Consider the following 27272-nt stretch of genomic DNA (forward strand, 5'->3'; position numbering starts at 1 on the left):
CTACCTCTCAGCTTTTGTGTGACTCTCTGCTAATGGATGGCCTCCTGAAGAGCATCCTTGCTGGCTCAGAACTGCACTTTTATCTTGATTGGTGGAGAACCTCCTAGTCTTGTTTTGATATGTTTTTCTGTCCTTCTGACAGCTTTCAGCCAAATAAGCTACCTGCCTGGGCAGTCCAAGTTACCTTTTCAGATACCAATTGATGTTTTTGTCAGTGTTCTGGTGACTGAGCTGTATAGGTTTTCAGTGGTTTGTCCCAGCTCTCTTTTCCCCATTAGCCTTGTTATTTTTAGCTTGCCATTTTGCAGAATGTTTTTTTAAAGAGCAAGTATACCTTTTGAGTATATATGAATAAACATCAGACCCATCAGCTGCTTTGTCTTAACCAGTTGCTTTCTTCCTTCATTGCAAAATTTAGGGCATTAGAAGCATGAAAGAACTCTGATTAATTGGAATGCTCAAAAAATAGATTGAGGAATTTCCTTTGGCTGTTGAGTGTTCTAGCCAGTTGAAATTTAACCTTTCTTTGAAGCCCTTGTTATAAATCACCATATCAGTGGCATGGTTTTGTTGTTAAGTATAATGTTTTTATCACAATTGGACTGAGGATTTTATTGAGAATCGTGCAGTGTCTGCTGATTGCCAAAGGTGGGAGATGGGCAAAAGAGATGAAGGTGGTCAAAAGGTATAAACTTAGAGTTATAAAGTAAGTCCTGAGGATGTAATATACAGCATGTGACTATAGTTAAAAATACTGTACTGTGTACTGTATATTTCAAGGTTGCTAAGACAGTAGATCTTAAAAGAGTTCTCATCCCAAGGGAAAACAATGTTTAATTCTGTGAGGTGATAGATATTTACTATATCTACTGTGGTGACCCATTTCTTAATACATATATACATAAAATCATTATGTTACTCACATAATGAACTTCTCTGTCTGACCTGGGCTTTCCTGGTAGCTCAGCTGGTAAAGAATCTGCCTGCAATGCAGGAGACCCTGGTTCGATTCCTGGGTCAGGAAAATCCTCTGGATAAGGGATAGGCTACCCACTTCCCTGGTGGTTCAGTCGGTAGAGAATCCGCCTACAATGTAGGAGACCTGGGTTCAGTCCCTGGGTTGGGAAGATTCCCCTGGAGGAGGGCATGGCAACCCACTCCAGTATTCTTGCCTGGAGAATCCCATGGACAGAGCAGCCTGGCGGGCTACTGTCCATGGGGTTGTGAAGAGTAGACAAGACTGAGTGACTAAGCACAGCACAGTGCTGTCTGACATATTTTACTTAGCATATTATGCTACCCTCATGTTTATTCATGTTGCAAATGGCAAGATTTCTTTCTCTCTTTTTTAGTGACTGAATAATATTCCATTGGCACACACACACACACACACACACACACACACACACACTTCACATTTTCTATTTCCATTCATCCATTGATGGACACAAGTTGCTTTCTTGTCTTGGCTATTGTAAATAATGCTGCAGTGAACTTAGGGGTGCAGATATTTTTTTGAGTTTTTGTTTCTTTCAGATACATACTCAGAAGTAGGATTGATGAATTATATGGTAGTTCTTTTTTTAACTTTTGGACATACCTCCATACTGTTTTCCATAGTGGCTGTACCAGTTTACATTCCCACCAACACTGCACAAGAGTTTCCTTGTTTCCACATTCTACCAACACCTGTTGGGCTTCCCAGGTGGCTTAGTGATAAAGAATCTTTCTGTCAATGCAAGAAGACACAGGAGATGCAAGTTCTATCCCTGGGTCAGGAAGATCCCTTGGAGGAGAAAATGGTAACCGACGCCAGTATTCTTGCCTGGGAAATCCCATGGACAGAGGAGCATGGCAGGCAACAGTCTGTGGTGTCACAGCGAGTCAGACATGACTGAGCGACTAACACACACATACATGTATACTTTAAAAAGTTGATTTTATATTTGCAATAGAAGCAAAGTTAATGGGAGTGGTCTTGTGGTGACTCACATGATCATTTTAAGTTGGGTAAACGGGTGTATTCTAGTTTGTCTTTTCTAAAAAACTTAGTAGCTTGATTCACTTTTAGATCAATTAGACGTGTGTATTCATTAATGCAGCAGTCCCCAACTGTTTTGTTACCAGGGACGGCTTCCCTAGTGGCTCAGACAGTAAAGAATCTGCCTGCCAAACAGGTGACCTGGGTTCAATCCCTGGGTCAGGAAGATCCCCTGGAGAAGGAAGTGGCAACCTACTCCAGTATTTTTGCCTGGACAATCCCATGGACAGAGGAGCCTGGCGGGCTATAGTCCGTGGGATTGCAAAAGAGTTGGACACAACTTGGCGAGTAAACAGCAACAACAACAACAGACAAACTAAACAGCCTCCAGAAAATGTATTCCCACATGAAAACATGAGCTAGGGGAGTTAGAGGTCCTTTTGTTTGCTTGTAAGTGATGTCAATCCACCGACAGCCTGGTTACTTAATCATTAGGAGATATGCTATGCTTAACTTGAGAGAGAGAGTTACCTATACAGATATTGCTTAGAAAACATAAAAGCTCAAATTTATTTATTTCTCTTCAGTGCTTCTCATCTACTGTAAAAGAAAAGAAATATATATATAGGATTGCCTAAAGGATTGCCATTCCTCTCTAGATACTCAAAAAACCTTTCCCGAGATTATGCCATGCCAGGGAAGTGTATTTTCATACCCTCACTGTTCTCTACTCCTGTAGAATTTCTTCTCCTGAACTGCGTTTTGTTGTTGTGTCACTGGTCTGCACGAAGGCGGGTGTAAGACCTGACTGTATGTCACTCATTGTAGCTTCTTAGGGACATTGTTCACTCAGTGTGAACCATCTTTAGAAAGAATCAAAGGAGAATTTACGCTTTGCTTTCAATATTAGACGTGGTGCTTTTTCTTAGCACCCATTTTGTTTTTAAGAATATTGCAATTCATATAATGGATCATGTTGCCCTATCTGTGTTGACAGCTAGAGAGCTAAGTTTTGCCAGTTTTGGCCCTGCATTGTAGGACCAAACATATGTAACTTCTTTACTGACAACATTATCCCTCTTTTTTTTTTCCCTTTCAGCCATTACTTTTTCATTAGTCTTAATTTTCTCATATATTAAAAAAGAATTACAGTTTTGTATGCCACTTCAAGTCCTCTGTAGGAAAATATTTATAATTAGCTAGTATTGAAATAAGATTTTAAAGGCCAAATAAACTGAATTATTAGGATAGAAAAGTTTTAAGTTTATGAATTTTATAAGTTTCTTGTGATTTGTTTCATTTTTAAAAATTACATGGATAAGCATTTATAAAAGTTTGTATAAATGTATTCCCATATCATGTACTGTTGTTGCTTCTAAAACAATGTCTGTTGCTATCAAAATAAAATATGATTTTGGAGGATAAAATAAACCTTGTAGATTTTTCAGATCTTTTCTGGAATAAGGTTGAATATCAACTAATAAATATTAGAATTAAATGTTTTGAGTTATTTCATTCTAACAGATGATAAAATAATAAAATATCAATTTTATAAGTGGTATATGTTAGCCTTTTTAAGTGTATAAAACCAAGTGACATGCAGAATATAATAAAACTGAGTTCAGAATCTCCCAAATAAATTGTTTGTGCTTAGTGTCACTTGCCATACAACCGTGTTTTTAACCAAGTTAACTTATCATGCTGTCAGAGATATATTACACATTATTTGTTCAAATGTTACTTATGATTGAAAGGATTTAATTTTGATTTGTAATATTACTTATGATTGAAAGGAGGATTTAATTTTCATTTGTAATATTAAGGTAGTTATTTATATACTTTTATCTCTGAACACAATTGTGTTAGCAAATTTCAGAATATTGTCTAGTTAATGCTGTAAATTTTACATTGCAAATAGGTTTAAAAATGATTTGAACATGATAAGAATTTAATCAATGAAGCAGAGTTAGAACATGAAGAATACCATAACAAAATATGGTTTTTTCATGTATAGGATGGAATATAAATGTCGGCCTTCTTGTAAAATTGTAATTTAGCAAGTAGTTCAAGAAATGTAGTGGCCATTTTGGTTAGAAAAAATGTCAGGCCTTTCAAGCAGTGCTGTAGGATTGGTGTGAAAACGGTTCATGATAGAACCATCAAACTATGCTTGTATTTCTAAACATGTTGTGGATCAGATCAGATCAGATCAGATCAGTTGCTCAGTCGTGTCCAACTCTTTGTGACCCCATGAATCGCAGCACGCCAGGCCTCCCTGTCCCTCACCAACTCCCGGAGTTCACTTAGCCTCAAGTCCATCGAGTCAGTGATGCCATCCAGCCATCTCATCCTCTGTCGTCCCCTTCTCCTCCTGCCCCCAATCCCTCCCAGCATCAGAGTCTTTTCCAATGAGTCAACTCTTTGCATGAGGTGGCCAAAGTACTGGAGTTTCAGGTTTAGCATCATTCCTTCCAAAGAACACCCAGGGCTGATCTCTTTCAGAATGGACTGGTTGGATCTCCTTGCAGTCCAAGGGACTCTCAAGAGTCTTCTCCAGCACCACAGTTCAAAGGCATCAATTCTTCGGCGCTCAGCCTTCTTCACAGTCCAACTCTCACATCCATACATGACCACTGGAAAAACCATAGCCTTGACTAGACGGACCTTTGTTGGCAAAGAATGTCTCTGCTTTTGAATATGCTATCTAGGTTGGTCATAACTTTCCTTCCAAGGAGTAAGCGTCTTTTAATTGCATGGCTGCAGTCACCATCTGCAGTGATTTTGGAGCCCAGAAAAATAAAGTCTGACACTGTTTCCACTGTTTCCCCATCTATTTTCCACGAAGTGATGGGCCCGGATGCCATGATGTTCGTTTTCTGAATGTTGAACTTTAAGCCAACTTTTTCACTCTCCACTTTCACTTTCATCAAGAGGCTTTTGAGTTCCTCTTCACTTTCTGCCATAAGGCTGGTGGCATCTGCATATCTGAGGTTATGATGAATATTGCTGTCATCAGTGTGGGAAGAAAACGTGTTTTAAGAAAACTGTAGTGCCAACCCTGTGCTACTTCCCTATACTACTTTGTTAAATAGATTGTAATGCATACAGTTTAGTCTTCTCTTCATAATTCAGAAGCCCTTAAAAATTAATAGATATCTAAAAATATTAGTAGATATGTAAAAATTATTTTAGATAATAGTGAAAATAAGGACCCCTACTATAGCCCAGAAATTTTCTTGAATAACTCCCCAGTGTTGACTAAACTCGCTTTTTGTTTTGTGTCAGAGTCTCAGAAGAGTATTCATATTTGTAATTCATGCTTTCAGTACTGACCTGTCCTAGGACTCATTTATCTTTAGCTTGCTGCTGCTGCTAAGTCACTTCAGTCGTGTCCGACTCTGTGTGATCCCAGAGATGGCAGCCCACCAGGCTCCCCCATCCCTGGGATTCTCCAGGCAAGAACACTGGAGTGGGTTGCCATTTCCTTCTCCAGTGCATGAAAGTGAAAAATGAAAGTGAAGTCGCTCAGTCATGTCCGACTCTTAGCGACCCCATGGATTGCAGCCTACCAAGCTCCTCCATCCATGGGATTTTCCAGGCAAGAGTACTGGAGTGGGATGCCATTGCCTTCTCCGATCTTTAGTTTAGGATAATGTATAAAATAACCATTTTTGTATTTTCTATAAACATTGCCAAAGTTTATTGGAAGCATCACTAATCTTAATGGGAGTATATGTCTTTTTAATGTGCCTCTAATTGCTTCTGTGTTCAGTGAAACTTCTTAACATTTTGATTTATTCTTGTAGGGTTCATGCTTGAACCAGATCCAGAGCGGAGACCCGATATATTTCAAGTGTCATATTTTGCATTTAAATTTGCCAAAAAGGATTGTCCAGTCTCCAACATCAATGTAAGTAGTTTTTGTATTATAAGTATCATAAGTATATATGAATTTAAAATCCATTTCATCATGTGTGGGTATATATACTTTCAAAGTCTCTTGTTTCATGACAAGTGACCTAATGGTATATTTGTAATTAGTATTTTTGATGCAAAGCTGCAGATACAAAGTATATGTGCTGGGGTGCTCTGGGGAGCTACAGTGGACTTGATGGCACTGCAGGACACTTTACATCATTGAGGGGATCGAAGTGACATCTCTGAAATAGCACAGACTATTATTAACTATTGAAAAAGCAGGACTGTTAGATTTTTGAGGAGCATGGTGGGGCTGGGGGTGTCATGAAAAATGGCTGAGGTACTCAGTATTCTGTAAACCGAGAAAGTTGGGTTGCCCTTGGTGTAGAGAGCATAGACATTGTAAATGGAGAGAAGTGGGTTCATTTCCACAGGACTGGAAAAGGTCAGTTTTCATTCCCGTCCCAAAGAAAGGCAATGCCAAAGAATGTTCAAACTTCCACACAATTGCAGTCATCTCACATGCTAGCAAAGTAATGCTCAAAATTCTCCAAGCCAGGCTTCAACAGTGTACGAACTGTGAACTTCCAGATGTTCAAGCTGGATTTAGAAAAGGCAAAGGAACTAGAGATCAAATTGCCAGTATCTGTTGGATCACAGAAAAAGCAACAGACTTCCAGAAAAACATTTACTTTGGCTTTATTGACTCCACCAAAGCCTTTGACTGTGTGGATCACAACAAACTGTGGAAAAATTCTCAAAGAGATGGGAATACCAGACCACCTGACCTGCCTCCTGAGAAGTCTGTATGCAGGTCAAGAAGCAACAGTTAGAACTGGACATGGAACAACAGACTGGTTCCAAATTGAAAAAGGAGTACATTGAGGCTGTATATTGTCACCCTGCTTATTTAACTTCTATGCAGTGTACATCATGTGAAATGCTGGCTGGATGAAGTACGAGCTGGAATGAAGATTCCTAGGAGAAATATCAGTAACCTCAAATATTCAGATGACACCACCCTTTGGCAGAAAGCAAAGAGGAACTAAAGAGCCTCTTGATGAAAGTGAAAGAGGAGAGTGAAAAAGCTGGCTTAAAACTCCATTCAGAAGACTAAGATCATGGTATCCAGTCCCATCACTTCATGGCAAACAGATGGGGAAACAATGGAAACAGTGAGAGACTATTTTCATGGGCTGCAAAATCATTGCAAATGGTGACTGCAGCCATGAAATTAAAAGATGCTTACTCCTTGAAAGAAAAGCTGTGAGCAAGCTAGACAGCATATTAAAAAGCAGAGACATTACTTTGTCAACAAGTTCTGTCTAGTCAAAGCTATGGTTTTTCCAGTAGTCATGTATGGATGTGAGAGTTGGACCAGAAAGAAAACCAAGTGCCGAAGAATTGATGCTTTTGAACTGTGGTGTTGGAGAAGACTCTTGCGAGTCCCTTGGACTGCAAGGAGATCCAGACAGTTCCTCCTAAAGGAGATCAGTCCTGGGTGTTCATTGGGAGGGCTGATGTTGAAGCTGAAACTCCAATACTTTGGCCACCTGATGCAAAGAGCTGACTCATTGGAAAAGACCCTGATGCTGGGAAAGATTGAAGGCTGGAGGAGAAGGGGACGGCAGAGGATGAGATGATTGGATGGCATCACTGACTCGATGGACATTAGTTTGAGCAAGTTCCAGGAGCTGGTGATGGACAGGGAGGCCTGGCATGCTGCAGTCCATGGGATCACCAAGAGTCAGTCAGACACAACTGAGGGACTGAACTGAACTGGGCTCGGTTGTGTTTATCAGTGACTGGTTTTGTATATTTTGGGAAGTTACTTAACGTTTGTTACTTTTTCTGTAAAACAAGGATGGTAATTATGAGGATTAGAAATAATAACTGTAAAACCCAGTGTGTAGTTCAGGGAAGATGTATTATAGCTGATACCATTAAAAGGCTTTGAATTGTATCTGTTGTCTGCACCCTGTCCTTAACTATATTGGATTAACAGTACGTGGCAAGTCTGGTAAGTTTAATAAAGGTCTAGAATCAAACACTGATTTTTAAGCTGTTTTCAACTTGAATGGCCTGACTTTTTCTTATAGGTTTCCTTTGTGAATAACTTAATCCACTCCACTAAGAAAAAAGAAGGAATTTGGTGCCTTTCTTTTTCGATTTTTGAAGTTCTTGTTATGTCAGTGTAATATATTCTCGGTTGAAGCTGAAAGTCATTGCTCACATTCTAGTAATGAATTTTATTTAACATTTGCCTGGATTTTTAGCTTTTCACTCTGCAAACATTTATTGAATACTTACTGTGACATTTTTTGAGTAATTATTGTGAACTGAACACTAGAGAGCAGAAGCAAATGAGTGAAGCCTCTGCTCTTGTTTCCTGGACTTGACAAGCAATGTCATGAAAATTACCACCGGTCTGTAAAACAACACTTTATTCATGTCCTTGGTGTTTGCTGCTTTTTCCAGTGTGTGAAATAGTCTTTGCGTGATCCTTTATACCCAGATTATGGGGTATATATATTATACCCATTGGTAAAGTGGGTATACTATACATATAATGTAATATCGTTCTGTTTATTTTCCAAGGGTTTCTCTGGAACACAAATAAGGAAGTGACATTTGTGTGTAACACATAGTGATATTTGCAAATTAGATTGGGCAAATATGTGTCAATTTGTACAAAGTAAAGAGGTGAAGAAATAGTTTTTCACAGACAGTGCTCTTAAAGTTTAAGAATATATTTGTAGTGTTTCAATACAACTTTCTGCAATTGAAATGAAAACTAAAATGAAAAGTTTTATTTTTTTCTTCCAAGAATTCTCCTATTCCTTCAACTCTTCCTGAACCGATGACTGCTAGTGAAGCAGCTTCTAGGAAAAGCCAAATAAAAGCCAGGTAGGCAAAGCTATGCTGAAATTTGAAAAGGCATTTATTAAAAAAAAAAAAAAGGGAGGGGGAACAGTACTCATTTTTAATCCTAGCAGATGTCATTGATTAAATAGCATCTTCACCCACAAAAAATACTGTATTCCTTACTGCATGTAGTATGATGTTGAGACAGCAAGTTCAAAATAAGCTTTTTTGGATGAGATAACAGGGTTGACAATAGTTTCACTTGAACTTCTCCCTCTCCACCTTCATGAAGTGATTGTGTAACTGGTGATGTTATGTTGGGTCATCTTATGGGTGGCACTTGTCATTATTTCATCACATGACAACTAATTTATGAAATACTATGTTTTATTTTATTTGCAATGACCTTTTATTGATTTACGAAAAGAAGAGCTGTATGTAATTTACAATGAATAGTTACAGTGGCAACATTTTTAAGACCAATAGAGGAATATTTGTTGTTGTTCAGTCTCTCAGTCGTGTCTGACTCTTTGAGACCCATGGAATATTACAGTGTTTTAAATAATTTTATAGTTATTCACTGCCTTAGTGTTGGATCCAGATTATGTAGGTTAAGGCCTAAATTTGAGTAATGATTGAATTAATGATAACTTTTTCTCCTCATGCTTTTTTTTTGAGTTTAAAAGTGAATAGACAGGACTGTATTTTAGATTATCACACAGGTATAGTTTTATATTTGGGGAGATTTCTCGATCACAGCTGATTTTTGTATTGTATTTCACTTATGCAAAGTATTTTGACATGAAATACATAAGACCATTTGTCACATACTTGTTATATGCAGGATATAGATATGGAGAACACAAAGAAAAAGAAGCAGTGTATTTCTAAGGAGTTCATAATCAAGTGAAGATACACCAGCAAACAGTTACAATTTGCAGGTGATCAGGCAGCTGTGAGAGTGGAGGAAGGGAAAGACTGGGCACAGAGGACAGGAGCACAGGGGAATCCTTTCCCTGGGGGTGGGAGTTGCTAAACTCTTTCTTGAAGGATGAATAGTCTAGTCACTTGGAGTAATGGGTAGGAAGCTATGACAGGCAGACCTTTCAGGTGAGAATAGCCTTTGTGAAGCTGCAAGACTGGAGCATAATAAGGGCACATCTATAGGAGGTTGGGAAATGAAGCTGAGGAGGTAGGTGAATGTCAGTCATGAGCAACTTTATTCTGAGAAGTTTGGATTTTGGCGCTTAGGCAGGTGAATTTTCAACCTTATAATCAGTTTGCTATTTGGAACTTGGTTGTGAGATGTGTTAGAAATAATCTGCTATTTGTAAATTGTTGAAATATCCATTGGGAATGACTTTAAAAAAGATATAGCATCACTCTAAAACTGTTATCTTCATTCATTTGAATTTAAAATACTCTTGAGTAAGAGACAAAGGAGTAAAGTTACATCTAACTTACAGGGAGGGATCCAGCACGATTGACTGTCTTACTCATGATATAGCTGGAGTTAACAGCTGCTGTTATAGTTGAATGGTCATTATGAATTATTGTCAGACTTGTCAGCTAGTTTTATTGTTGTCTTTTAAAATAATTATTTTGTCAATGATTAAATCTTTAATTAAGTATAAATTTTTTAAAAAGCATGAGTCAGTTGAAAAATAATGCTTTGAATGTCTTTTCACCATGACATAAGCTATAGCTATATAGTTACAAACAAATGAAATAGTTAACAAAAATTCACAGTGCTATTCATAGTATGTTAAACTATATATTATGTATATTAAATAATTGGGTTCATTGATCCTTACTGGTCAATAATATAAATTTACTTTTTATTGATAGTATCAGTAAAGAACTTGAAAAATTATAAATGGTAAAAAATTAATCTTTTTTTTTCCATGTAAAAGGCATTATTCCAATGAGGGGAAGAAGGGGAGTCCTTAAATAGCCAGTGTTATTTACATGTTTTAAAACTTTTATGAAGTTTTAAAACTTTTATCTGCCTGCCCTACCTTCAATCTGTGAACTTTTTGTTTTACTTCTTAAAAGTTCCTTTCCATCCCCCCAAATTTGCATCTGCTCTAGGGACTGTTACACATGTGAAACTTACATGATTTGTTTCTTCAGGATGGCAGGGTTGAGAATCACTGTCCTGGGCAGATGGAAACACTGAAGGATTTTAAGAGAAGAGAGAGTTTATATTTTAGGAAGATTGTTCAGGTTAGTGAGCAGGAAAGAAAAGAAAGCAAAACAAAACAAAAAATCAGCTCTGTGTCAGCTACAATAGTGCAAATGAGGTTGTATAGCAGTGTTGATACCAGTAATTACCCAGTTTTTCACTTCAGTTAAATTTGTATTTTCACTTTGCCTAATTCATCTAGGCATTTTCTTCCCATTTTTTTCACAGGCTGCTTAATGTCTTTTACTATCTGATGAAGTCGTATTTATTTTTGTACCTCCAGTTCTCACCTGAGCCTTCTCTAGCCAAGTTAGGTTAAAGGTAGAATAACTCCTCTGTCGAACTCTTGACATTACTAGTGTTAGTGCTAATTATTTTTTCTGTGTTTTATTTTCATGAACATGTGCCATATCTTCCTAGGTAGACTGTAAATTCTTTGAAGACTGGGTACTGTCATGTTTGCAGGGTATCAGTAACAGTGATTGTATAATAGATACTGGTGCATTCAGTTCAGTTCAGTCTCTGAGTCGTATCCGACTCTTTGCTACCCCATGAATTGCAGCACACCAGGCCTCCCTGTCTATCACCAACTCCCGGAGTTCACTCAAACTCATGTCCATCGAGTCGGTGATGCCATCCAGCCATCTCATCCTCTGGTGTCCCCTTCTCCTCCTGCCCCCAATCCCTCCCAGCATCAGAGTCTTTTCTGGTGAGTCAACTCTTCTCATGAGGTGGCCAAAGTACTGGAATTTCAGCTTTAGCACCAGTCCTTCCAAAGAACACCCAGGACGGATCTCCTTTAGAATGGACTGGTTGGATCTCCTTGCAGTCCAAGGGACTCTCAAGAGTCTTCTCCAACACCACAGTTCAAAAGCATCAATTCTTTGAATTAGGGAAATAAATTAGGCAACGCTAGACTAAACAATTGAGCCACCAGGGAAGTCTGCACAGCTTTTCGATGTGGTTTTTAGAGGTTTGCTGTGCTTGTGTGTGTTGTGAATCCTCTGTGGAGTGATTTATAATAAAATAAGAACAAGGCAGGATGAGGCTTTGCCTATACTACCCCTGAATAAAGAATGGTTAGACAAATGGAAAGACTGTATATAATATTTCCACCAGATTGCTTGAGTTTAGAGAGTATAGCATCAGCTTTAGTGCCTGCCACATCCATAATTTGAACTCAATAAATACTTGTTTAGATTAAATGAGATAATCGGTTATATGCACATATGATCTTTTATTGCCTTAAGTTTAGTTCAGTTTTCATTGTATCATCTGCATTCCGTCTAAAACATAAATACTATTTTCAGAAAACTGTCCGTATGCAATGTATTTCTATGATTTTCCAAAGTCTTTCTATTCAATTTCACTTCCTTTCTTTCTGAGAAGATAGTTGTTGACAGGGCTCCCTCTTGTGGTGTCTACAGATAGGGGAGAAAACGACAAATTTGTGCAGTAGACAGATCTATAGGTCTGTTAAGGTAGACAGGGGAGAAGGCAATGGCAACCCACTCCAGTACTCTTGCCTGGAAAATCCCATGGATGGAGGAGCCTGGCAGGCTGCAGTCCATGGGGTCGCGAAGAGTCGGACATGACTGAGCGACTTCACTTTCACTTTCCACTTTCATGCATTGGAGAAGGAAATGGCAACCCACTCCAGTGTTCTTGCCTGGAGAATCCTAGGGACGGCGGAGCCTGGTGGGCTGCCGTCCATGGGGTTGCACAGAGTCAGACACGACTGAAGTGACTTAGCTTAGTAAGGTAGACAGGACTTTCTCTACATGCCGCAGATGTCTACTTGACGAAGAACATAACGCAGAAATTTTAAGTGTCATGTCATTTGAAAATGTGCTAAGGGCAACTTGGTAGATTTTATTGCAGTCCTTTTGAAAAGTGAACTTAGACCTATTAAAAAGTATGAGTTTTTGTATTGAATTTATAAAAAGCAGAGTTGATAACTATGTAAGTTAAACATTTTTTGTGGCTTTTTTTGAAAGAGAAGTGTCTTCTCAGATTATATGTAGTGTTTCCTGATTTCCATTTGACCACTCACATCTGTGACCTAAACTAGGTCCTAGTGTGAAAACTTTTATATAATTTCCATTCAGTGTTTTAAGTCAAGCAACGATAAAGATTCAAAAAGATGAAGGTGAGCCGGTAGCTCCACCTGTTACAAGTTTTGGTTTCTTTTGTTTTATGTGCCCTAGGGCATATTCCTTCTTTCTTAGGCCGAGTCCAAGCTAAGACTGTTACTTGTTGTTTATTTTTATTTTTCTGACTGGTTTAGAAAGTTGGCTCTCAATTTTGTCTAAAACCTTACTGAGAAGGCTTCTGTGTGTTTATTTTACCTCCTTAAGAGCAATCCTGTAGTCTTTTTTTCTGCCAGCTTCAGTGGCAGACTATGAGTGGAAGCAATCTGGTTTGAGGAAGTTGGTTCATTTTATTTAATTTACTTCTTATCTTTATTAACATTTAATATTTGATAATGAGACTTAGGAAGAAGCCAAGAGGACTAACATGATCATCAATAATAATAAATATGCATCTGCTGAAATAGATGCTTCATAGAACAAATAGTAAGTTAGAAATAATCCCAGTATTTGGAATGACATGTCCTCTTCTGTTGTAGAATAACAGACACCATTGGACCAACAGAAACCTCAATTGCACCAAGGCAAAGACCAAAGGCCAATTCTTCTACTGCCACTCCCAGTGTGCTGACCATTCAAAGTTCAGCAACACCTGTTAAAGTCCCTGCTCCCGGTGAATTCGGTAATCACAGACCAAAAGGTAATACAGCCCTGCCATCCTCGTCCCCTTTATAGTTGATTTACATAAACCTTTTATGGCTTGGTTACCTAGCAGTGTAAATTATTGGCAGACTTATTGTGAAGCAGGTATATTACACAGTACTTTAAGAAACATAAAGCTACTAATGTGTAATAAACTCTGTTAGTTATTTTCCTAATGTTCTCAGCAACGTTAAGTTACTGGCAGTATAAAAGTATGGTACAAAAAGCTTACAACTTGCTCATCCCTGGAGTCATCATCAACTAGTAGGGTTTGAAGTTGATACTCAAGTTCAAGAGTATAGAAAATTCTGTGTTATATTGGAAAGGAAGAATTTGAAACTCTAGCCTTACAAAGCATTTGTGTAAAATTGTTTTCAACCAGTATGTTTTAAATTAGGATACTCTTAACAGGCTTCCCAGGTGGTGCAGTGGTAAAGAGTCTGCTTGCCAGTGCAGGAGATGCAGAAGATGTGGATTCAATCCCTGGGTTGGGAAGATCTGCTGGAGTAGGAAATGGCAACCCACTGTAGTATCCTTGCCTGGAAAATTCCATGGACAGAGGAGCCTGAAAGGCTGCAGTCCATGAGGTTGCAGAGTCGAGCATGACTAAACCACTGAACACTCACACACAGTGGTTAAAAACCCACGTGTGGAGTCTCATGAACCCGAATTTCAGTCCTGTATCTTCTATTTTTTAGTAATATGTATTATGAAAATATAGGATTGCTGTGAAGATTAAGTGACTGCTCATTGTAATGCTTGCCATGTAATATGTCCTTCAGAAATGTTCACTATTAAACTATTATTACTACTACTAAGTAAAATATACGCTCAAGAAGACAGTGTATTACCTGATGTAACATATGCCTGTGGTGATCAGGTATACCCGACGGAGGAATATTCTATTGAAAAGGGAAAATAGGGAAATACGAAGTCTTTATGTCTAATTCCCGTTTTACCATTTCTTAGCCTCACTGTTGTCTCTTCTGTAAAATGGGAAAACAGCTATTCTGTTTTAAAGAGTAAACAACAAGGTGTATTGTATCTTGGAAAATTCTGTTTCATAGTAAGCATTCAGTGTTAATTTCCCTTTTTATACCTTTCTGGGTTGGGGATGCCACCTATCCTTTATTTCAGCCCTTCAGCCAGAGACCACTAGGAACACACTTATATTTGAATAAATTTTATTACTCAGATACCCTGGAAATCTGTGGGAGTATCTCAGTAAGAAGGTATCTGAAAAGACTTATGAAAGGGTTTGGGCTTGTTTTTGGTAATTTGGGGGAGGTAGGGATATAATATCATTATGTAGAAGGAGAAATGGAAAAGCCTCATTTGGAAATGAAGCAGCATTCAGTCATATTGGCCAGGATTGAGAGAAGTTTGGTCATTTTTGTGATTTGGACAATGTTCCTGATTTTGCCAGTGTTGAGACATGCTTATGGAGTGGGCTTGTCGTGATCCATCACTGTCACGGGATAGCCTTGTCTCATGCTGGTGTTCTGTAAAGCTGTTCACATTTATCAGGAGAATCCTCCATGCAGGGGTGTCAGGCCTGTCTCCCCATGTCAGGGGCAGTACTTCTTCTTCTTACATGCTTCCAGTTTAAGTTGGGAAAAAAAAAACCCCTTCCCCCATATGTATACATCTCTTAAGATTTCTTTTCCCATTAAATCTTACATAAAAGTAACACATGAATAAAATTAAAAAAAAATTCATACAAAGAAGTAATATTCAGAAAACTGTAGATATCTCCGTTCTTTTTCTTCCTGGAGTAGACTAGCAACAGTTTGGTGTACCTCCTCCCAGTCCTTTTTGTTTTTGCATGTATAAACACAGATATAAATAATTCATGTTGGGTTAAATACAAATGCATTCATACTCGATACAGTTCTCTACAGCTTGATTTTTTTTTAAACTTAATATGCTTTGCGGGGGCCTCCCAGGTGGCTCAGTGGTAAAGAATCTGCCTGCCAATACAGGAGACATGGGTTTGATTCTAGGATTGGGAAGATCCCCTGGAGAAAGAAATGGCAACCCACTCCAGTATTCTTGCTTGGGAAATCCCATGGACGGAGGATCCTGGCCAACTATAGTCCATGGGGTCACAGAAGAGTGGGACATGACTTAGAGATTCAGTAACAACAATAAACTTTGGAGAGCTATGCATAAATCTGTATGCATAGTGCATAGAGCTTCCTTGTATTTTTATAAACACTTTTAAGAATAATTTAAAAGGAACATGCATATTCTTATAATTTTAAGAGTTGTTTTTCAGTCATGTCTGACTCCTTGTGACCCCATGGACTGCAGCATGGCAGGCTTCCCCGTCCTTCACCGTCTCCCAGAGCTTGCTCAAACCCATGTCCATCGAGTCGGTGATGCCACCCAACCATCTTGTCCTCTGTCGTCCCCTCCTCCTGCCTTCAGTCTTTCCCAGCATCAGGGTCTTTTCTAATGAGTTGGCGCTTTGCATCAAGTGGCCAAACGTGCATACAGGTTCCTTGTATTTTATAAACATTTTCAAGAATAATTAAAAGAAACATGCATTTTCTTATAATTGGAAGAGTTCAGTTCATTTCAGTTCAGTTGCTCAGTCATGTCCGACTCTTTGCGACCCCATGAACTGCAGCACGCCAGGCCTCCCTGTCCATCACCAACTCCTAGAGTCCACCCAAACCCATGTCCATTGAGTCTGTGATGCCATCCAACCATCTCATCCTCTGTCGTCCCCTTATCCTCCTGCCTTCAAATTTTCCCAGCATCAGGGTCTTTTCTAATGAGTCAGCTCTTTGCATCAGGTGACCAAAGTATTGGAGTTTCAGCTTCAACATCAGTCCTTCCAGTGAACACCCAGGACTGATCTCCTTTAGGATGGACTGCTTGGATCTCCTTGCAGTCCAAGGGACTCTCAAGAGTCTTCTCCAGCACCACAGTTCAAAAGCATCAATTCTTCGGCGCTCAGCTTTCTTCACAGTCCAACTCTCACATCCATACATGACCACTGGAAAAACCATAGCCTTGACTAGACGGAACTTTGTTAACAAAGTAATGTCTCTGCTTTTGAATATGCTATCTAGGTTTGTCATAACTTTTCTTTAGAAGAGTTAGAAATAGTCATAAAACTATCTTCATAGAGATGCTGTATTTAAGGCCTGTGGAGGTTTGAAGACTTTAACATTGATGAGAAAGAGTTCTTCTCTTTCTCCTTGCATGCTCCCTCCTTTTCCCCCTTAGGATTAAATAGTCACATATGAATTTACAGTAACTTGTTGGAAGAGAATATCGAAATTATCGTCATTTCCTCTTTTGAAGTTGTGTATTTCATCCTCTTTAGGTTATTTCCGAAGTTTATTTGTAGGGTTTTCCTGTGGTACAGTTTATAAAGCTTATAAATAAATGCCTATTTAGGAGCCAGTGTTAGTAGACTTTTCTACAGTAGCATTTAATTTTGAATATCTGTTATTTAAAAAGTTCTTCAGGGTGCTAAAATAAATAATAAGACTTCACCCCATCTCTCAGGGGTACTAGTTAGGAAATAGCCATGTAAACAGTTAATGTGTGCAGTGCTGAAATAAATGTTATAAAACCAAGTGGAAGCTTTAGATGAAAGAACAAGGAGGAGAGATTTGAGATAAATTTTAAAGGATAACAACAGTTGCAGTGTGTGGAAACTGGCATTTTGGTTAGAGAATCCTGTCAGCAAACATGCAGACTCAGACTCATCATACAGTTGAGAAATGTGGAACATTTCAAACTGGCCTGGCTGGTGTGTCCATGGAGAGAGTGGAAAATGACATGTTTCTAAGATAGTGACTTGTTCATGAGTTTGTAACTGTCCAAATTAACTTTCATGAATTCTTTTGCTATAGTAAATAATCTGTTTAGACTACATTCATATGGAAGTTTCTATAAAATAGGGATATAATGCCTTGGTTAATGACTACTGAAATGAGTGTTTTGAAATCCAACCATTGTATTGAAATCATGAGTATTTTTCATTTTTACTCCATGAAATGGAGTATATTTGCTTTGCAGTGTTGTATTAGTTTCTGCTGTGCAACGAGGTGAATCAACTCTACCTATACATATATCAGCCCTTTTTTGGACGTCCTTCTCATTTAGGTCACCACAGAACATTGAGCAGAGTTCCCTGTGCTATACAGTAGGTTCTTATTAGTTATCTGTTTTATACGTGATAGTGTATATATTTCAGTTCCAATTTTCCTATCCATCCTACCCCCTTGAGATCATGATTATATTCATATAAGTTTTTGAAAACCTCTTTTAGGACCACTGAAACCTGGAAATGGCCCTGAGATTTTACTGGGTCAGGGGCCCACTCAGCAGCCTCCACAGCAGCATCGAGTTCTTCAGCAGCTACAGCAGGGAGACTGGAGACTGCAGCAGCTTCATCTGCAGCACCGCCATCCTCACCAGCAGCAGCAGCAGCTTCTTCAGGATGCTTATATGCAGCAGGTGATTCTGTTACTTGAGATGCAGAAGTATCTGTATCTTTTGTATATATAGCTTCTATAGCTGTGAGATTCTTGCCAATTGTAAAAAGCAGTGAATTCCCTTTTGTATCATGGGTACATTGAACGGTGGACTGAAGTAAATAGTTTGCTCAGTTTCCTGCTTATTAAAGAAAATGCATTTTATTTGCATTCTGTGAGATACTTCAGAATGCTCTGTGGAAATAGGCTGCATTTTGGCTTTATGAAGCAAAGAATGTTCACCCAGTCATTTGGCACCACAAATAAGTACTGCAATTTATGATGAGTAGTATCTTTTGAGTTATGTTTTGAGTTCATATATATATATATATAGACTAATAATGTTGTTGAAAAGGTGGTATTAGGCTTTCAGAGGTAGCATTGTCTTGGGTTCTTGTTTTTATTTTTATGTTTTTCTTTTTTTGCCTGTGTTGGGTTATGTGTGTGTTATGTATGTGTGTAGGTGTATGGGGGTCAGCATTTAGAAGGGACATAGAAAAAAATGACCTTAATTTCTGTTTTGTCCTTTGCCTCATCAGAACCTGCAGATTTCTAGTGTCACTAAGCTATTTTAAATTAATGGCTGTTGTTATCATCCCTCTATCATTTCCTGAACTATTTTTGAGCCAATTGTATGCATAACACGTCTTATGGGTGTACTCGTGGTCTGCTCTTGACTGATAGACCCAGAGTGAAGAGGAGTTAAATAGGGGTGCCATTGGATGGCCAGAAGATATCATTGAAGGGGAGACAGAGAGTGGGAATTTACCGTTATAATTCCTGCAGACAAATCACTTCAGGGGTCTTCATCAACTAGTAAATGGGTTCAGGTTTCTTCCAGACATCCTTAAACTGTGCTGGAAATTGCTTTTAGTGGAATCTATTATGTTGCATTGATAATTTTGAAACCAGTTCCAATAAGCAGATGTAAGTTCCAGTCACTTACTGATTATAGGTATTTCACATTAGTGTTTGACTGTTGAATACCCAAGTCATTGTTATGGTAGGATCAATACTACAAAATAAAAGGCTATGGGACAAAAGTGGCATGAGTAATATTATTGAATTTGTTTTTCAAATTGTAGTATCAGCATGCAGTGCAGCAGCAACAGATGCTTCAGCAACAGTTGTTAATGCATTCGGTGTATCAGCCACAACCTTCTGCATCACAATATCCTGCAATGGTAAGTGTTACATAACTTTCAGAGGTTGCTTTTGGAGTATACACTCCAGTGTTGGAATTCACAGTGTGAATAGTATTTTCTAGAATTTAATAATTCAGAATTAACTCAAGTTAATTAATGAACATATATTTTATCAAAGCCAGTTATGTATGCTCAAACAGTTTTACATTGGGTTGAACCTGGATTTGGCAGATCATAATTGATGGATAGTATTTTTCTCTTATCTCATAGTATAAGGAGATGACTGCTTACCCAGGATATCTTGTCGTATGTTTCTTTCATTTGACAAATGTCTGTTGAATAAAAAAAGTAAGGAAGGAAGCCCAAAGGAAAATTACATTTGCTTCAGAGAAATAGTTTGACCTTTTTTTATAGCAACCACCATACCAAGTGACTTTAAACTACTGTATTGTTTTTTTCTTAAACTATTTAAAGGAGAATTTTTGAATCCTGCTAGGTGAGCCTAACTTTCCAGTTTCTTAAAAATTGAGGTATAATTGACATAAGATTATGTCAGTTTCAGGTAGATAATGTAATAATTTGTTGTGTGTCTATATTACAGAATGATCACTACAATAAGTCCAGTTAAACAGCTTCTTAAATAGATTTATTTTACCTTGTTGTAGTGTTCTGCAGAAGCTGCTCCTTCAGATAAAAGTTGATTTTCCAGTTTCTGATTTGTTGCCAGTGTTACAAGGAAGGAGTGAAGTGAATAGGGGCACTGAAGTAAATCGGTGCGCTGCTGATGGTGCTCAGTGCCCTTGGGCGTTGTTTTGTGTGATGGCATGTTTTGTTTCAGATGCAGCAGTATCAGCAGGCTTTCTTGCAGCAGCAGATGCTCGCTCAGCATCCGCAGTCTCAACCACAGGCATCACCAGAGTATCTCACCTCCCCTCAAGAGTTCTCCCCAGCCTTAGTGTCCTACTCTTCATCACTTCCAGCTCAGGTTGGACCCATGATGGACTCCTCTTATAGTGCCAATAGGCAAGTATTTTTCCACTGAATACAAAGGAAATCATTGTGGGAATGGGTGTTATCATGGAGTTGGAGTCATTTCATCAATTCAAGTGGCTCCTGAATTTGGAGCCCATCTTTTTTTCGAGTTCCCCCTTTTCTCTTACTAGTCCTCTCCTCTGGTCCCTGTGCATCTCTGTCCTCCTTTCCATTTTCATCTGTTAATTCTGCTAACTGCTATCTGCAGATAAGGCTTAGCAACATCCAGCAGCATTTAAGGCTAAGAAAAGGAAAAGGAAAACTATTGTCAAAAGCAAAGCTATTGTGGTGTCTCAGCACAACCAGGGCATAAAATCACTTTATTCAGTAGTGATTTTAGAGTGGTACTGTTTGTTATGGCAGCTGATTTTCACTTTAAGGTTTATTCACTATGATAATAATAGTTAATATTTATTGAAGGCTTATTTATTTATGTTCTCTTTGCTTTACATGTATTAAATCATTTAATCTTCTCAGTAACCCTATGAGGTAGATACTGCTTCTTCTGTTTCACAGATGAGGAAGTTGAGACCTACAGAGGTCAAGGAACTTGCCCAAGGGTGAACAGCTAGTGACCTTTATGGAGGTGATTCAAATCCCATGTGGTCCCTCTCCCAATGCATGTCCTTATCTACCACCTCCATCATAATAAAATGATCTGCTTTATCAAGTATTTATAAAGTATGAACCAGGACACTTAAAATTTTTCAGTTATAATTTTTTTTCGTCTTTTAATTTTTACTCTAGGTCAGTTGCTGGTAAAGAAGCAGTTGCAAATATGACAAATCAGAAGAACATCAGTAACCCACCTGATATGTCAGGGTGGAATCCTTTTGGAGAGGACAATTTCTCCAAGTTAACAGAAGAGGAACTGTTGGACAGAGAATTTGACCTTCTCAGATCAAGTAAGGGACACTTGAAGGCTTATTTTGCTTCACAGTAAAATAACAGCTCTGTAATTATTCAGCAAGGCCAAAGACTGTTTTGGGATGGTAAAGAGAAAATTCTTTTTGCGCATTTGAGGGCAAAATTCAGGCCATCTTCTTTTACATATACTATCATACTATCTTGTGTGCATTAGAAATCAGTTGCTTGATGGTAGCTATTAAACCTAAGATTACTGAAAATATGTTGATTCCTAACACTTAAATACTGTATATCTTTGAATGTTAATTCAGAAACCTCCAAAAAATGGAAAGTTAATGTTCAAATAAAAAGGGAGACATTAGTATCTTGCCTTACTAATCATTTTGCAGCTCTGTTTTCTTGCACACTCATTAGAAGATTTTGTGGGTCTGAGATGCCCTTTGAAAGTGCCTGAAAGAAAACATGGGCTACTACATTATGTTAATGTTTTGTAATGCCCTTTGAATGAGTGGTGACATAAAAGGGCTGCTTTGTTATCCTGGTATGGCAAAAGTGAAATAAATTCTTTTCCATCTTATATCAGATATCTCAATGTTTTTACTTGCAGTCATTGCCTTTTATTAAACTACCTAATACATTTGTCAAACCTCACCATACATATTTTAGAAATTAGTTTTTGGAAAAGAGATGGTGTGGAGTGTTTTGAGGAGCTTGCGAAACAGTAGTGAAAACTCACTCCTGAAATTTTAATTATCAGTTCTCTGAGTCTTGGGTGTGTGTGTGCGCATGAGTGCCTGTGCCAAGTGTTTTTCCCCATTTTGCATGTGAAAAGGTCATTAGTTACAGTTCCTAGTTTCTATTTTGTTTTCGGTAGCTGGTCTTACGAGAACATTTATTAGGTGAAGTACTTTGTTTCAAATTGATATATATTTTATGTTAAAGTTTATAAATACCCTGAATTCATGTAAGAATAGTTGTTTGGAATTTAAATTTGTATTTTACTTATTGGTTATATGATTATGAAAAATTAAATTGATTAAATACAGATATAAAAATGAGTTCTGAGCCTTTAATAAAGGTTTGTTAACTTTGGTAAAACCAATTTACATTTTTTCATTAAAAAAATTATTTTTAAACCACAACATTTTTTGTTTGGCATTTTTCCTACAATTTATGTTGAGTTGGCTAAAAAGCAAGGTTTTTAAAAAAGAAAAGTATCTCTTTCCTTTAGAGAGATGGTAGGGAGATATAGGGGGTAACCAATCATTGTAATTTATAGGATTATTTTTAAAGCAAAAGATAAAATTAAAGTATTCATTTTAATGTATTCTAAGCAGGATAGTAATAAAGGTTTGCTAAATCAGTATTTTCTGCTCTTTGGGTGAAAACTCATGTCCACACTGTTTTAAAAACATCAATCAGTTTATGGAATGGGTAAAGTATTCACATTATTCTATACCTTATAAAAATGTTATTCTAAGCTCCCTAGAATTTATGATAACACCAAGTGTTACTTTGCAAAGGCAGGAATGGCATACAGATATATACTTCATAAAAATTGGATTTAGCTTGTAAAACTCTTAACCAGCTAAATATTTGCTTTCAAACTTTAAGGTCTGCTCACATGTGTAATTTGTGTTTGTATTTGTATACACATGTGTATGCCAAAGAGAGAGTTCACTGCAGTATTAGTTATGAAAAGATATTAGGTTCCAAATGAAAGTGCAGGAGGAACTTTATCTAAAGGTCAGACTTGGAAACAACTCAGCCATTTGGAAAACCACCTAGATGGTTCCTGAGCTATTGAACTCATTGTCACAAGGATGATTTACTTAAGTTAGCACATAGCAGCAGAAAGCATGAATTCTGATACCTGGCCATGCCATTTAACTAGGTGTCACTCTGTAAAGTCACTTAACTGCTGTTCACTTGCTCATTTATAAACTGGTTATAATGATGCTTATCTCATAGGGTTGTCAAGAAGGTTCAATAGTCTTTCAAGAGTCTTGGCACTCCATAAATGCCACTTCCACTTTTTTTACCTTCTGTGTAAGTCTTTGGGGTCTTATTTCTGAGGTTATTTTTCTATAAAAAGCATTTAAAAATTATATCTAAGCTGTCAGGTTTCTAAGCTGGCAATTAAAAAAACAAATGGAAGGGGTTTTGTGGGCAAACATGTCAACAGCAGAAGTGATCTATGACAGCATGGAAAGAGATTGAATTCTCCAGGAAAGAATATTGGAGTGTGTTGCCATTCCCTTCTCCAGGGGATCTTCCCAGCCCAGGGATCTAACCTAGGTCTTCTCCATTGCAGACAGATTCTTTACCAACTGAGCCACCAGGGAAGCTTCTAATAATTGATAGGCACAGTAATGGGCTTCAAAAAAAGTGAAATGTCTTTAATAAAGTTTATGAAGAAATCAGTTATGTATAGAACATAGTTTAGAAAGATTTCCTCCCACATTTGACTCAATTGTAAAGCTGAGTCATCATTAGCACTCCTTTCACTCACAAGCAATAAGGTATCTAATATTTGATCTACTTGATAAGATTTAAAGTACACAGATGGATCTCTTCTAGAACCTTGAGTTTCAATACACTAATGGTGTAGTGGAAATTGATTGTTGGTCATTACTGGTTGGTTCCTCTGTCTCTATCAACATTTTCCAAATTGAAGAAATAAATTACCAATGAATGTGAAATACCAAATTTATCTTTTTTATTAGCACAGATATTTATCAACAATTTTTCAAAGTCTTTTTAAAGACTTTACATTTGGCTTATGAAAGCTTTCCAGTGAGAAGCTGAATACTTTTATGTTTGGACCTTAAAAATACTGGCATTGCCCATATAATGATTGTTCAGAATAAAACATTGCCATTTGAAGTTTTATTTTTAAAATAGTATGTGGTTATTTATTTAAAAAAAAAAAAGAAAAAAGATGTACTGTCTAGAAAATACTTGTATTTTGCAGGCAGTAATTCTAAAACTTTGAGATATTACAATTCTAAGATATTAGTAATTGGTAATTTAAAAACCCATTTTTAAATCATTTTTAAGAAAACAGTGGAATCCAGCTGGCCAAGGGAGTTAACATAAAATATGAGTCAAATCTTCTTGCTTTTGCTTTCAGTATAACAGTATTTATGGTTTGGAATTTTTAACCTGTTCCTATTTAAGACCAAAATATTACATTGAAATTAAGCGTTATTAATAAAGCTAGTCTCAATATTTTTTTTTAAATTTAAACTTGTATTTTTCATGGTATTTTGTATCAAAACATTCAGATTCATATGTTAACTTTAGAAATCTAATTGTCATAATCTTTAATACATTAAGCACTAATTAGAATATGGGTGTTTGCTTTGGGAAAATTTAACTTGCCTTTGAATAGTCGTGTAGCTCTACAACATTAATTAAAAGTAACAGTTGATGATATTTTCTTGTTTATGGATTTATTCTTTATTTCTGTTTAAAATTGCATCAAACTAACTAAAAGGAAGAGTTGAAAAAACTAAAGTCTTTGGCTCTTTTGCATATTCTACTGAATGTGCATTTTTTTTCTCTGAAGCCACAGTATGAAGTAGATATTAATATCAGTATATAAAGGTAGTTTGTGGTAAAACATTAACTCTCACCATTTTAACCTGATTCAGACCTATTGCTGTTCTTTTCGGGCAGAATAACAGAACTTTTCAGGCATACTAGAGCAGTGTCAAAGTATCAGATGATGCCTCTACTTTTAAATGTTAGTCTTTAACCTTTTGGCTGTTCAAGCCATTATCCATCCATATAAGCTGTTGAATTAACTTTTTAGAGTATATTCATTTTTCTGATGATATTATGGAATATAATTTGATTCTAAAATTTTAAAATTGTCTGTTTTTGCCATCTGTATCTATTAAAATTCTTGAAAAAATGCTGTCTTCATTCAGCACAAATATTTTGGGAAGGCAGGAAGAGGTAAGTTACAAATCAAGCTTAAGTTTTACTCTAATGAAAAGAAAACAATTCAGAAAAAGAAAACAAAAGTTCTTTGAAAATGGAGCTTAAATACATTTTAGGGGTGACTGCATTTGAAAATTAACTCTGCATACCATTTCATTAGTTTTTATTTATGCGTAGTTGTGCCCTGGGATTCAGATTATCATGTGAACTTTAGAAATCTAAATGATTAAAAAAAAAATCCTTCTTGGAAAAATTTATCCTATTTTATGGAACAATGAGAACATGATTCACTTGATAGTGAGTTTATTCTGCTTCCTGTTTTGAAATAATTGGATACATGAACTTTGTACAGAACAGTATCTTCACATTTTTAATTGTGGGGACCCCATATATAAAAAATATTATTCCTACATGGTAGCCTTTATATTTTTTCATAGTACAAACAGCATTTGTTACTGATTTCCTGAATTAAGGATACAATGACTATTTTGAAAAAGAACATCTAAATTGAATTGTCATTGCTTTCCATTTCTATATTGGATTTGAAAATAACCTCTTGAGTTTTGAAAGTTTTATTTGTACATAAATCAGTTGTCAGGTTTGTTGCCTTAAAATATTAGTGTTTCATTCAAAATTTTAAGTAAAAATTTAAACAACCTGAAGTTTCATGTGAATATTAATAGACTTAGTTTTAGCCATAAAACTGAAAATTATATCATAAAGATGTTCCAAGGATCAGTTATCCATAGCAATAATTAAGTATTTTCAAGATACCATAGACTCTAGGGCCTTGTCTTCTCAAACCTGCACTCCCTGGACCAGCAGTGTCCTGGCATCTGGGAGCCTGTTGAATTGAGAATCTCAAGATCCATTGCAGAACCATCCAGTCTGATCTGCATTTTAACAACTCCCCAGGTGTTTAGAATGCACATTAAATTTGAGAAGCTCTGTGCTAAGAGATTCCTGCTTTAACTTGGGGCTTTTTACCTCACTCTGCAGTTACAAGTCTTTTTAGAGAAGTCTAATTCTATCTGGATTTTCCCTCCCCATCCTGCCATCCCTTAGAACTCACATGAAATCAGCATAGTTTACCCATTGTGTGTGTGTGTGCATGTGTGCGCATATGTGTGGACGATTAGTCCTGGCTGACTCTGCAACTCCGTGGACTGTAGCCCACCAGACTCCTCTGTCCATGGAATTTTCCAGGCAAGAATACCAGAGTGGATTGCTGTTTGCTTCTCCAGGGTATCTTCCCGACCCAGGGATCGAATCCATGTCTCCTGCTTCTCCTGCATTGGCAGGCCGATTCTTTACTGCTGAGCCACCTGGCCTGGGAAGAAGCCAGTTTACCCACAGAATTCCTCAAACATGAAAAGAATAGTCCTGGGAATGCTTAAAATATCTGTAAGGGTAGAATGGATCTGATGATCAAGAATCAGAGGATAAAGAGACATTTTATAGAAATCCAGAAGTTGTCAACTGATAAAGTGCCTGGGTTGTGCAGAGTTTAAGGGCAGGAAAAAATATTCACTACTGGGGAATCAGGATACACTAAATCTTCACTCTCCTACCTTTGAGCCTCTGCTCTGGCACTTTCTCTGCCTGGCTGTTCTTCCCCAGGAATCCACTTCCACCTCCTGGGAATCTTTTCTCACCAGGCACCTGTTAGCATCACTCCATTCTCTCTATTTATTAGTGCAACCTGTGCCTGCTCCCTTATTTCCTTTTATCTTGCTCTACATATTTCTCTCTAGTTTTGTTTTTAAGTCTGTATTCCTCATGTTTCTTTCTTATTAGTCGTTCTTCCATGCCAGCATGTAATCTCCATGAGGGCAAGAGTCTTCTTTTTGTTTGCTGTTGTATGCCCATGCTCTAGAACAGTGCCTGGCACATACTAGATGCTCAACTATTTATTGAATGGAAAAAATGAATTCTGTTGGGCCTTTTAATTTAGTAGAGAAATGTCTATATATTTGTATGTATGAGGATGGTTTAACCAAGTAATATGAGAAATGAACAGTAACACAAATTAACATACAGTGA

The 27272-nt window shown here is 37.3% G+C and overlaps 1 protein-coding gene across 2 annotated transcripts in view; it reads left to right on the forward strand.

The window, feature by feature from the left end:
* BMP2K (BMP2 inducible kinase) overlaps positions 1–27272 on the forward strand; it is a 117565-nt gene that overhangs the window by 69747 nt on the left and 20546 nt on the right. For both annotated transcript variants that reach the window (XM_055588882.1, XM_055588883.1), the window contains exons 8-14: positions 5788–5891; positions 8727–8806; positions 13579–13739; positions 18033–18220; positions 19323–19421; positions 20221–20405; positions 21162–21319. In XM_055588882.1, coding sequence (XP_055444857.1) covers positions 5788–5891; positions 8727–8806; positions 13579–13739; positions 18033–18220; positions 19323–19421; positions 20221–20405; positions 21162–21319 — 975 coding nt within the window. The remainder of the gene's footprint in view (positions 1–5787; positions 5892–8726; positions 8807–13578; positions 13740–18032; positions 18221–19322; positions 19422–20220; positions 20406–21161; positions 21320–27272) is intronic.

The sequence above is a fragment of the Bubalus kerabau genome, chromosome 7 (assembly GCF_029407905.1).
Source record: "Bubalus kerabau isolate K-KA32 ecotype Philippines breed swamp buffalo chromosome 7, PCC_UOA_SB_1v2, whole genome shotgun sequence".
NCBI classification, from domain to species: Eukaryota; Metazoa; Chordata; class Mammalia; order Artiodactyla; family Bovidae; genus Bubalus; species Bubalus kerabau.